The sequence below is a fragment of the Schistocerca piceifrons genome, chromosome X (assembly GCF_021461385.2).
Source record: "Schistocerca piceifrons isolate TAMUIC-IGC-003096 chromosome X, iqSchPice1.1, whole genome shotgun sequence".
NCBI lineage: Eukaryota > Metazoa > Arthropoda > Insecta > Orthoptera > Acrididae > Schistocerca > Schistocerca piceifrons.
The window spans coordinates 91,746,025-91,760,149 of NC_060149.1; the positions used below are offsets into that span (position 1 = coordinate 91,746,025).

Below are 14,125 nucleotides of genomic sequence, written 5' to 3' on the forward strand. Positions count from 1 at the left end.
GTTCTGTACTCAGTCAGCTGTTCAATGTCTTTCAGGTGTGGCCAATTTCCTGATGGACTGAAACACTCGTTAGTAAAACCACTTTATAAAAGGGTGAGGGAGAATATAAACAATCAGTGGCCAGTTTCACTGATATCAGTTTTTCCAAATTTTTGAGAAAGCAATGCATAGCAAAGTGGTAACATATCTCAGTACACATAATTTGCTGTCAGACTCACAATTTGGTTTCAGGAAGAGGTATACACAAAAACTGCAATTTATACTTTCGTGTGTGAGGCACTAGCATAGCTAAACAACAGGTTGAGGACAGCAAGTATTTTCTGTAATTTAACGAAAGTATTTGATTGTGTGGGTCATACAATACTTCTGCATACATTAGAATGTTATGGGAATAGGGAAAAAGCTCAACAACTCTTCACTTTATATCTGAAAAATAGGAACCAGAAGCAGTTTCCCAGTGTCAATGTGATGGGGGGTCATGTAAAGTGTGGGTTGTCATGGAATCTGTTCTGGGTCAATTGCTTTATCTTGAACTCTACCGACAAACTTTAGAGTTGGTAGTATAGACCAAAACAAGATAAAATGGGTAAACACGGGCTCTAAAATGCATACATTCAGAGCTATGAGCACTTGTTCAGTTGAAGAGAAGTGTTTCAGAGCAACAATGATGAGAAAGTGCTCATCGCTCGTAAGCTATGCACTTTAGACTTTTTTCTTGTTTTGGTCCACACTACCACCTTTCAAAATATAGAAAGCAAAGAGCTTTCAGTAAAGAAGATGTGTCTCACAGTAATAAAGTCAGTGGAGTTTTTGCTCATCCTGCATATCAATGACCTTCCACTAAACATGACAGATGACTCAAAAATATTTATATTTGCACATGACCCAAGTGTTATTGTCAAAGACATGGAATGTAATATAAATGATATAACTAATAGGGCAGCCAGTAACATCAGCATGTGGCTTTCAGGGAACAGATTAACTCTTAACAGCAACAAAACCAATGCATTCAGTTTCTAACACAGAACTCTTTAGCCAATTTTTATTGTCGCAAACTGGCCAAATGATCAATGAGGTCAAACACTTTAAATTATTAGGACTGAGGGTATATGGAAGGCTATCTTGGAAGTATCACGTTCAGGAGGTGCAGAAACTGAATGATTCTATCTTCACTTTAAGAATGATCTCCACTGTCACTGGCATTGAAATGCAAAGACTTGTTTACTTTGCTTACTTTCCTTCTCTTATCTTGTATTTTTGTGTATTTTGGAGCAACTCTTTGCACTCACCAAGAGTATTTGCAGTTTAAAAAAAAGAAAAGGGGGGGGGGGGGGGGACGACGACAATTACACTGATCTGCAGTGTCAGTTCGTGAACTTCATGTAGGCTATTGTTTAGGTGTCTTGGAGTTCTAACTCTGTCATCCATGTACATATCCATCATGGGATTTTGCTAACTCATTCAGAAGAAACAGTAACATTCATTCAGTGACACTAGATGTAAAATGATGCGCACTAGGATAACACTTCCTTAAGCACTATGCAGAGAGGTATGCACTATTCAGCAGGTTTCATTTTCAGTATGCTTCCAGCAGAACTGAAAAAAAAGCTAAGTGATAAACCCCAAGTATTAAAATTCACATTGAAAGGTTTGATTGTGGCATGCTGTTTCTATTCTGTACAGATATTCATAGCAGTAGTTTAGATTTTTTGTGTGTGATGTGTTATGCATTTGCATACTCTCTTGTAAGTTTTTATGTGGTTTAATATTTTGTTTACAAATTTTCTAATTAGCATTCTTTAAACTGTGTAGTGATTTATTTTGCAACCAAGCAGCCGAATCTTGCATAGTGCCATGAACTCTGATAAATAAATAAAATTAAAAACTGTCTTACTAAGAAATAAAAGAATGACTGGTGGTGCTCAAAGTACTACACAGATAGCTTTAAGAAATTATTACCTTTGCAACTAATGTAATATCATCCTCTATTCCCCCTGCCCCATTCCAACTTTGTAATCTAAATAGTGATCATTGTGCACTACAATTCTTATGCTACCCAGATAAGGTAAATACTAAATCAATTTAGATCAGTGTGTCTTAAAATGTCTCTCACACTGCCAAGGTTTATTCTATACATTCATTTTCTGTGCTGTTCCACTGAACATCTTTTTGTTCATTACACTATGTAACGGCTTTGAAATTTAAAAGTAATTAACTTTGTATACAAGAAATATCAAACGTATTATCTGTCTTTTACCTGAATAACATTATTATCTGCGATGCATTCTGCCAAAGCTATGACACCCTCACATGAGAGGTGTGTTGACTGCATACCCAAACGTAACAAACTACGGTTCTGCTGAAGTGGCTCCTTTATAACATGCAGGCATTCACTGCTCAGTGTGTTATGGCCTACATTCAGTGTTTCCAATGTTTTACTGTGAGACTGTAAAAAAAGAACAATGTATGTAAATTTGCAACAAAGCAATTCACAACATGCTTCAAAGTGATAACAGATATTTTGTGATAGCCATAATCTGAAGGCTGTAATTTTGTGACAGCCATAATCCTGAAGGCTGTTGATTAGTTATCATAGTGGGAAGACTTAAGCTAAATACATTACAAGGCATTCTTATTTCATCCAGTATCTTACTGTTGATACTAAAACAACGGTATACTTAATATATACAATTTTCAAAGATGAACAGTTTTTAAAATATATAATAACAGCACTTTTAACAATTAAGCGCATATTACTGTGAGAAGGGTAAATTTGCAGAACAGAACATGGAAACTTATCATGTTAGCAGCCATCAGGTAGGCCCTCCTGTTACAGGTTACTACTTCCTCCACTCCTTCTGGTAGTACTACTGTAAAAGGGAAGCGTTAGTGTTGAGAGTTTACTGCAGCAAGTTGCAGTTTTGAACTGTGCTTTGTGTGCAGCTAAAAGATAGTCAAATAGACACCAGGAAATGTTTCTTCATTATATGTGCAGTGTTTTTCACTTCAAAAATACATTTTTTGTTGTTAAACAAACAAATATAATTTATCATTATGTGAGAAATGGACAAGCTACAAGTGCTGCACTGACCGCGGCATTTGTTCGATATAATTAACCACTCAAAGGGCAAGAACCAAGTCACCCACATGTATAGGATCTGTGCACAGTAACAAACAATAAAAGTATAATATGGCACATATCAGTGCTGTGGACATAATGACAACTGACAAGCAGCCCCAAATGACAATGAGGCGAAGAGTGTAGGGAATCTTTGAATAACATGATGGACAGCTCTAGCAAAAAGATGTGACTAAGGGTAGTGTCAAATCATGCATTAACGTATGACAGCACTGCACACACACACCACACACATTTGGGGAAGAAGTGGTGCTTCACACTTAACTAAATATGCAAGTGGGCTTTCAATTGACTTTGTACACCTTCCTGGTGTAAAAAGTCTTGAAAGTCTCCTTGGCTTTGCTGTGGGATCCTAACATCAACATGAATCAATATTTTGGTGGTCTAACTGTCCACCATCTTCAGGAGAACACTGCTGGTCCTGAGTCCCACTGAAAACTGATGCCATGGCTGCAAATCATCAATCCTATAAAGACCTACATACTGCACACAGTGCATGCTTAACCCATCACAGACATTATTGATGATAAATTGCTGGGAACAGTACCTACTGTAAAATATACTCTCACATATGTCTTGCAAAATGATCCAAGACTGGGCTGGTGGCATCATCCTTAGTAGAGCACCGGTGGCAACAATACATCGCACTCAGTCAGGCTGGCCGCACCAGAGAACGTCCTTTTTTGATGTGGGATAGCACAGGATTCCATGTCCTGCCAAGTAGAAAACTGCTGTCTCTATTAATAAAACTGTCTGCCAACCTAATTTCAATTGCTTCTTTATAAACACTGTTCCAAAGACTGGAAGTGTTGCCAACCATTACAGTCTCATCAAATTTAATTCCATGTCTCTCGTTTAGGCAATGAGCTGCTACCGTCGATTTTTTGGGCTGTTGTAGCCTCGTGTGATGGCGATGTTCCACGCACCTGTCCTAAACTGCGCAAAATGAACAGCCGATGTAAGCCTTCGCACACTGACAAGGAATTTTATATATGCCAGGCTTTTTAAGCCCCAAATCATCCGTCACAGAGCCCAGTAGTGCCCTAATCATCATAGATGGGCAGAACACTCTCTTCATGTAAAAATTCCTTAAAATTATTCCAGTCTTAAATGATATGCCCTCAGCATAAGGAATAAAGGCCACAGACCTATGTTCCTTTTCATGCACCTCTGAGTATGGTCCAAACTCCACAGCCAGACAAATCTGCTTCCCAGAGTATCTATATTCCTTAGAAACAGCCAGTGCAAGTTCTTGGGTTAAACTGTTTGCGTCGGAAAAGGCATATGCTCTGTGTAACAGAGTCCAAAGCGTGCTTGGCATGGTGGATGGCAATTCTTAGTATGCAGATACTGTTCAGTGTGTGTTGGCTTTCGGTGAATACTATGTCCCAGAGTACCATCTTGTTTTTGTAAACAAAAACAGAAGCCTCCCATCACTTTCAACCTCCATGGTAAATTTAATTCAGGGATGAAGACAGTAGAAATGATTCAAAAATCTGTTGACAGCATTACATCCATGATGCCAGATGAAACAGGTATCATGTATGTATATTTTGAAGCATGCTGGTGACAAATCTGAAGTCTTCAGTGTCATATCCTGACTATGGGAGTTGAACTGTAGCCACTCTGTCATTCTATTCTGCAATTCTGCCATTAGATGAAAAATACATGGACGTTGACACATGACAATAAAGCTTCTCCAAACAATTTCAAGGGCTTTCAACTGTCATGGAGGTGGGAAAGAGCAGCACCATAGTGGATGAGTGACTTGTGACAATGCATAAACAATGAGAGTGCAACAAACATATCAGACAAGTAGTGTGCAGGGGGCTGTAACAATAGTGGTTGTTATGCGATCTTATGTTTTCCCAGTGTCTTTCTAACTTGTAGAATTCTTTGGTGTCCGGCCAGGTCACATTGTAACTACTACACAATACTTCAGCAAACATATCTGTTGTCATCTTCAGGTGGTCCCAGACCACTTGAAGATGGTAAGTCTGTTGGAGTAATTACAATATGACCTAGCCCGGCACCTAAGAATTCTACAAAATAGTGGCTGTGTTTATAATAAGTATCAGCATGGATATTTTGGAAGCTGTTGGTGAGACTGAACAGCTGCAACCAGTAGTAGACAATCACCTGAAGATAATGTTTATGTCTGCAATCTATTCAGAAGTGGCCAAACCCCCGTAAAGATCAAAGGGAGAAGTATAGCATCTGGAAGGGATTTAAATGAAATCATTAAATGTATAGGCCTGACAAGTCTTGCTTCAATCTGTCCAACAGCAATTGCTGCCTATGTCTCAAAAACTATGATGGTGATCATAATATAGCAGCATGCATAGTTGTGCAGCACAGTAAACAGAAGCTAAGTTTGATGATCTTGAAAGCCACTGGATACAACATGTGATCTCAACTCCTATATGTTGATGGCGGCTTCATAGCCCAATGTACTGCTTCCTTATCAGACAATTGCCATGCCAAACTGGTCGTGAACCTGACTTCTCTCCCAATTACCTACATCTCAGTATTTGAAAAGGTCTATTACTGCAGAAATCTTTCTTTTTCATCATTTACCAATCCAGTCTAGAACACAGTTAAGAAAAAAAGTGTTATGATTCATTATAAGAACACATAGCAACAAGAAGCAATTGGTTATAGTAATGGAGAAATTAAGCAGCAACATGTGCTCCTTACTACAGTACATGGTAGGCCACTAAAACTACAACACCATGAAGACAGCATGAAACAAATCTCAAAAGACAAGATGTGCACTACTTACTTCAACATGCAAACAATTAGCATTTTAACACAATTACACCAAGTAGGTAGGAATAATGCCATATACATTCTGCATATAAGTCAGCATCTATCAGCACATGTTGTAATTCGACAGTGACAGAAGATCTATTGAGACTGCGGTTTTCTGTTCTGTCATATTGTTGCTTGCATTGGTCGAGAGCACACAACTGTTTGAATATGAAATTAACGGGTTCAGGAGGGCCATACTCAACACCATACAGGATCTCAATGGCCCCACATCTACATCAAAACTCTGCAAGCCACCTGACAGTGTGTGGCAGAAGGTACTTCTGGTACCATTACCTGATCCCCATTCCCTGTTCCATTCACATATGATGCATGGGAAGAATGATTGCCGGTAAGCCTCCGTATTAGCTCTAATTTATCAAATTTTCTCATTGCGGTGATTTTGCAAGACATATGTGAGGATATTTTACAGCAGATACTGTTCCCAGCAACTAGCCATTAATAATGTAGTAGTACAGTAATGGAATTTTTTCCTATGTATGCATAATAGATTATATTTATCTACATTCAAGATCAGCTGCCAGTCCCTGTACATTCATCAATCCTCTGTAGGTCCTTTTGCAAATTGTTACTGTCTTCTGGTGCTACTGCCTTGTTATAGACAACTGCATCATCTGCAAACAGTCTTGAAGAGCTTCCGACACATGGTACTAGGTCATTTATAAACCGTGTAAACAGTAATGGTCCTATCACACTTCCTTGGGGTAACCCAGAAATTACCTTTAAATCTGTCAATTTTGTTCTGTTAAGAGCGACATGTTAAGTTCTATATGCCAGGAAGTCTTGAATTCAGTGGCAAATTTGTTGATTTTTATAGACAAGATTCTTGTTCTCCAAAAACATCATAATACATGAGCATAAAATATGTTCCATAATTCTACAACAGACTGACATCATTGATATAGGCCTATAATTATAGGCATCTGTCCTACAACCCTTCTTGTAAGTGCGAATGGCCTGCACTTTTTTCTGTTGCTAGGAATCCTTCCTTGTTCCAGCAACCTACAATGGTAATGTTAGAAGCGGAGCAAATACTTTCACATAATCTCTGTAGAATCTCACTGGTATCTCATCTGGTCCTGATGCCTTCCCACTACAAAGTGATTCCATTATAAGTTATCTCAATATCTGCCATTTTGATGTTCTTACAATTGTTGAAAGAGGAACCATATTGGCAGATATACTGTATGCTCAGTCATGCAGAATCGTACAGCCATGTCATATACCTAGAAGTAGGAAGTAGGCTTGTTTGCTGCATGGCACACAGTGCAACAATGGAGCACCACTGACTTTCAGCCACTATTATCACTTCACTTGTCACGGCAACAGAGAGAGACATGCTGACAGTGGTGCGACCAAAGACAACACTGTACACAGGACTGGCACTTTGTTGTCTTTTCAGGTGAGTCCCTGTTGTAACATACAGCCTTGCAACAAATATATATGTATGTCTCTGACCTCTGAGGAGAATGGTTGAAGATTGTATTTGTCACCACAATACAGGCCCAGCACTTGGTGTGATGGTTGGGAGTATTACTTGATACACAACACAACCATCTCTAGTTTGTTTAGTGGGTAATCTGGACAGCAGATGTTACATTTCTGACATGCTAGGGCTAGTGGCTATGCCCTACATTCCAAGTCTCCGTGATGTTATGAAGTTTTTAAACCTGGTCAGAAAACTGGTACCAAATGTAGACATGAAGTGGCTCAAAAAGAATCATTGCACCAGCATAAGCAAAGATCACCATCCACTAATGACACTGATGTTTTTGAAGCTTGCTTTATTGCTGATACTTCATTATCACCACCTGGAGAGCCACAACCAAAGCTTCAATGGACCAGCAAAATGGATTCAGTGAGATACATAAACCACAAAGTTATGAAAGCCCAAGGCACCAATATTAAGGTAACTGCCACAGATGCTGTTGTGAGCCAAGTAGATATTGCTTAAATACAAATGGAAGAGTGCCAAAAATGTAAAGATATGGGCATCTTAATTGAACAACTTTAGATTAAGCTTCAAACTTCAAGCAATTCCGCAAGTGAAGTTCAAATTTAAGCCCTGAGCACAAACAGCTGGACTATTGGAAAAAAACGGCTAAAGAACTCAATGTTTCAACTAAAATGGTGAAGAAGAGCTCAATGATGACGCAAAAGCTCAATGATAAAGTAAAATAAAATTTCCTCACTTTTTTTTGAAGGCAATGAGTTTTCTTGCTCATGCCCAGGGTGAAAAGATTCGCTAGCAGAAATGCCTGCTCCTTTGTAACCTGAAAGAATGTTCATTCAGTATGTGTATGCGCAAGTCATCAAAATGTCAAATTAATGCTGGCTTCAGCAAACTTCCACCGAAGATGACTACAAGCATTTGATGAAAAAAACTGTATGCAGTTTGGAATCAAAATATTGTATGCTGCAATGTTGTGGGGAATGTAAATGAAAAATACAACTAGAGGCCTTCCTTGAAGATGACCCTGAAGAGACAATGGAATACAAGTAATGGGCGCATACTGACAGACACATATTAGAGACATGTTAGAGAAGATTTCATGGAGGCACTGATTTTGAAAATTACCGGTTTAAGAAGCCGTCACTTTGTGTCAAAACACCAAAATTTATACCTTAAGCAGCTAAAAAGAAATCTTGCAGAAAATGAATTAATTATATTCATGGATTTTGCTGAGCATTATTCATTTGTTGTTCAAGATGCTGTGCAAGGATTTCATTGGGAGAATAGTCTGGTCCCATTACATCCATTTGTTGTCTATTCTGGTGGCAACAAATGTCCGTGTATTACCATTTGTATGATCAGTGACTGTCTCTGTCATTATACCATTGGTGTCCACACCTTTCAAATAAAGTTAATAGCATATTTAAAAACAGTAATTGAAAACATTAAGAACATTTATCATCTTAGTGATGGTTCAGCTGCTCAGTATAAGAATTTCAAAAATTTCATCAATTTATGTTTGCATGAAAAGGATTCTGGCATCAATGCCGAATGGAATTTTTTTGGAACAAGCTATGGTAAATCACCTTGTGATGGTACTGGGGGAACAGCAAAAACACTAGCAGCCCATGCTAGTCTGAAAAGGCCCTTAGATGACCAAATACTGACTTCATATAATTTGTTCAAATTCTGTAATGATAGTATTCCAGACAAAGTTATTTTATGCACCAAGAGAAGAAATTGAAGAAATTCAGCCTGACCAAGAAACAAGGTGGGACATACAATGTCTGGAACAAGAGAAAATCATCAGTTTAAACCAATTAATTGTAATCAGCTCAAAGTAAGCAGAGTTTCCAATGATGCTACAGCATTCACAGATGCTGCCTTCAAAGCAGATGAATAAATTCCAGTAATCTCAATTGCAAGTTTATAACCAGGACAGTATTTGCATGTATGTATGACAGTTTTTGACAGGTTGGAAAAGTGTGTGAAGTTTCACATGAACTACAAGGTTTCCTCCATCTTTTTTAAGCACCCACATGGTTCTGGTCTCCCTTCAACTCACCAACTCCTGAAGACACCTGATGGACTCCTAACCAACATATTTTCATGACTTCAGAAGCACCACCACCACCATCACCATCATCACCATCATCATCATCATCATCATCATCATCATCATCATCATCAAGAAGACAATACAGTTATCCACAATCTGCCTTAACAAAATTGTTGAACTGTTTAACCAAAATTGGAACTGACTCTTTAGTATTTTTGTTTTGCAAACTTGCTCTGTTGTGTATTATGCTTGCTTTTATGGCCTGTGTTAAATTAATGTTTGAACAAATTTAGTTATGGGAGTTAATGAGCAAAATATTTCACTTTTCAATCTTCTCAAAGTGCTAAAATAATAACTTTTGAAATGTATTTTTACTCATCAAAATGGAAGACCTAGAAATTAAACAATATAGCTTTTAAAGATTAAAGCACGCTCTTTTCAGCTGTGGCAAGAAAAAAAGGGTGGAACAACACAAAGGTGAGATATTGCCCCCTAAAGATAACCTAAAATTTGCACACAGAAAATTTTGACCAACTTTGCAGATGCATATATTTTCATCTAGGCATCCAATGTTAGTTAAATTTGTCCATATATAGACATCATAGTTAGGTATAACCCTCTAATGTCTTGTAGTTACTGGTTCGATTTTATAGCCACTTTAGAGGCTTGTATCTACATTTACATGTGGCTTAACATCTTAATTTTTTCCAGGTGTGGTTCAGTATAAAAAGTTTCCTCTGTATATTAAACAAATGATGACTGATAGAACTCTAAAAAAAGCATAGCAAATGTGGCACATTTCCACCTTCATATGTGATGCAAAGATGAGTAGCCTCTCTTTAAAAGCTCCTAAAAATTCAACCACTGAAGATATTGGACTGAAAATTGGTATATAACCATCAAAGACCACATAGAACCATCAAACCAAATTTCAGTAGATTTGGAGATGGTTGAGTGAGGACCCCTGGTCCCCTTGACGTGGGGTTGGGTTGTTTGGGAGAGGAGACCAGACAACGAGGTCATTGCTCTCATCGAATTAGGGAAGGACAGGGAAGGAAGTCGGACGTGCCCTTTCAAAGGAACCATCCTGGCATTTGACTGGAGCGATTTAGGGAAATCACGTAAAACCTTAATCAGAATGGCCAGACGCGGGGTTGAACCGTCCTCCTCCTGAATGTGAGTCCAGTGTGCTGGCCACTGCGCCACCTCACTCAGTTGACATGGAATGACCCTTTTGTAAGTTGAGGAAATCTGCTATCATGTGACACCAAAGTACAAAGACCTTCCTGATGGTAGACTCCAGTCGTAGAAGGTAGCCTGTTGTGATTTGGACCTTCAAAGTTTGCACTGAAATGGTGGAAGCAAACTTCTTGCTTCCAGACACCAACAAAGTCAGTGATCGATGGTCGATCACTCTTCTGGGAGTTCGCATATGGTCGCCATTAAAATGATTGGTCTATAGTTGTCTATATTGTGAGGTCTGTATAAGGTTTTGATATTGGTAGAATGATAATTCTTGTCCATTGGGTGGAAAAAACTCCCTCTTGCCAAATCTTGTTATTAAACATCATCATGAGACTTTGTTTGCTATAGTCACTAAGGTGGTGAAACACCTGGTTGTGTATGGTATGTGAGCCTGGAGTGTTATCTTTTCATTGTACTAGTGCACCCTTTGAATTCCTAGCACGTACAAGGAGCATTATATGTCTCTACCTATCAGATGTTAAAAGAGAGCATGCTATATTGTGTTGAAATTCAATGTAGAGTAAAATCTGGGTGAAAATTTTTTGAAGTTGACATTTTGGCAGAATTGCCAGTAATTTGGCTATGTCAAAGTGCTTCTCAGTCTAAAATCCATGTATTTCAGCTGGAGCATACTTCACAGTTTTCCCCACACCTGGGCATATGTTGCATGTGCAGTCACTGAAACAATGTATAGTTCGCAACAATCTCACTTCCATTGTTTTATTAAATAACGTGCTTCTGCTCTTAGCCATTAATATAAAATTAGATTATTAGTGAAGGGTTTCTCCTTAGTCACTGTCAAGCTTTTTGTCCATTTGTGATGGCCTCACCCATTTCTTGATACCAGCATGGTATAAAGATGTGTCAAGATGGTCCAGAATAATAGGTTTTGCATTATATGTTGCTAAGGTAATCACAGTCTTTGCTTCTTGCACTATCTTGTCAATGTTCCTTTCCTTGGGCTATCATGACACAGGCTTCAGACATCTAGGTATCCCAACTGGCTCTCTGTAGGGACAACCTTGGAATGACCAGAATAATAGGTTATCTATTGCATTACATGCAGTATAGGTAATCACATTTGTTGCTTCTTGCACTATCTTGTCAATGTTCTATGTGCAGAATAGTAAGTTATCACAATACTTACTGCATAGATAGTTACAATCATAGGTTCTTGTACTACCTTGTCTGTGTTCTTTTCTTGGGATATCATCATATAGGCTTCAGGGCACTAGGTAACATAACTAGCTTTCTATAGGGACCACTTTGGAACGTGGCATTGATAAAATGACGGGGCACTGATAGCTGTTGCAAAAATCACTGTGAACACACCATTCTATCATAGAGAGGACAGCAGAGTGATAAATTAATTGGGGAATAGGTGCCTAGACTGGCGGTAAAATGCATGTGGGTACCTGCATTAATTAGACAAAGATTACAATCCATGAGGAGCCATTCGATTAATTGACCTATGTTATTTGTATTCTCACTGCTAAACAGATAATTGTGGGCACCAAAATCATCCGGCTGGATAATAGGGAGGGTAACTATAGTAATAGTTCTTTCACCTCTTCATAAGATACACCCCTACTTGGCAGAATATATAAGTTGCAAATCGTTACCACAGTAGGCAGTTGGATTCTAATCACTACAGTCTCGAGTGTGGTGTTAAGAAGTACCTGTTCACGAAATGTGGATGATAGACCAATGTGCAAATGCCACCTGACGCCCTTATTGTGAAACTTTGATTGTGCTCAGATAACTGAACTTGTTAAGACGACTGCTTGCAACAGGCGGGAAATCCAGGTTTGAGTCTCGGCCCAGCACAAATTTTCATGTATCTTCATACCTAATTTACCTAATGTCAGAAAGATTCTGCAAATGTGAATAAATTTTATATGTTACTAAAAACATGGTAGTTTCTGGTTAGTGAGTGGTAAACTACCAATAACTGTGATTCCTACAGTGCTACACATACAGTGGAGAAGAGGGACACTAACAGCTACTGTTCACCCATGTGACAGTAATAGCTGCAACAATTCCATTGTGTCATTGTTAAAAGAGGGGGTGTTAAGACGTCAAAAGTGAAAGGCAGTTTCTTTAAATCGCTGTTCCTGTCTTTCTGTATGACTGGTATAATATCCATATTTACATGTAGTTCTTCTATAGGAAAGATTTAAGGCTGAGCAGTACCAACAAAGACGTTTTTTATTTACATTTTCTTTTCTTTTCTTTTCTTTCTCTTTCTTACTTTCTTTACAAGATTTTAATTCTTATGACGGTATGTGGGATTGTACATCTGGTTTAATAATGAAATTCAGAAAATGCTGAAACAAAGGCTGTTGCACTCTTGGTTTAAAAGAGGACACACAAATGATGACAGGCATAGATTAGTAGAGATTAGTGCGTCTGTGAAAAGATCTATGCGCAAGCATACAATGCTACCACTGTTATACCTCGGCTAAAGATCTGGTGGAGAAGCTGAAAAAATTCTGGCCTTATGTAAAATCGCTAAATGGGCCTAAGGCTTCCATTCAGTCACTTGTTGACCAGCCTGGTTTGGCACTAGAAGACAGCAAAAGGAAGGCTGAAGTTTTACATTCCTCGTCTACGAAATCATTCATGCAGGACTATCGTACAAATGTATGATTGTTCGACCATCATACAGAGACCTACATGGATGGATGGAGAAAAATGTAAGGCAATGTGGATGAGTAGGAAAAAAACCTGTAATGTTATGATACAGTATTACCAGTATCACACCTGACACAGTCACGTCATTTAAATACCTGGGCATAATGTTGCGAAGCGATATGAAATGGAACAATCATGTGAGAACTGTGGTAGGGAAGGTGAATGGTCAACTTGAGTTTCTTGGGAGCATTTTTGGAAAGAGTGGTTCACCTGTAAAGGAGACCACATATAGGCTGCTAGTGTGACCTGTTTTTGAGTACTGCTCATTTCTTTGGGATCCAAAACAGGTTGGATTGAAAGAAGACATCCAAGCAATTCAGAGGTGAACTGCTAGATTTGTAGGTTCGATCAGCATGCAAGTGTTACGGATATGCTTTGGAAGCTCAAGTGGGAATCCCTGGAGGGAAGAAGACATTCAATTCAAAGAACACTACTGAGAAAGTTTAGAGAACCAGCAATTGAAGCTGACTGCAGAATGATCCTACAGCTGCCAACATATATTTTGCATAGGGGCCACAAAGATAAGATACCAGAAATTAGGGCTCATATGTAGTTGTTTTTCCCACGACTAGCTGTGGTACAGGTACTCTCTGCCATGCACCATACAGTGGCTTGTGGGGAATGTATGTGGATGCAGATGGGGCGTAGGATGATGATCAGACCATTCTATGGTCTTCTTTAACCTTTCTCCCAGTGATTGTTATGT

The 14,125-nt window shown here is 38.7% G+C and overlaps 1 protein-coding gene across 1 annotated transcript in view; it reads right to left on the minus strand.

Moving 5' to 3' along the window:
• The window catches only part of LOC124722193 (protein phosphatase 1 regulatory subunit 37), a 242,714-nt gene that overhangs the window by 20,670 nt on the left and 207,919 nt on the right, over positions 1-14,125 (minus strand). Inside the window, exon 8 of the mRNA XM_047247391.1 lies at positions 2,258-2,446. Within this exon, the coding sequence (XP_047103347.1) occupies positions 2,258-2,446 (189 nt within the window). The remainder of the gene's footprint in view (positions 1-2,257; positions 2,447-14,125) is intronic.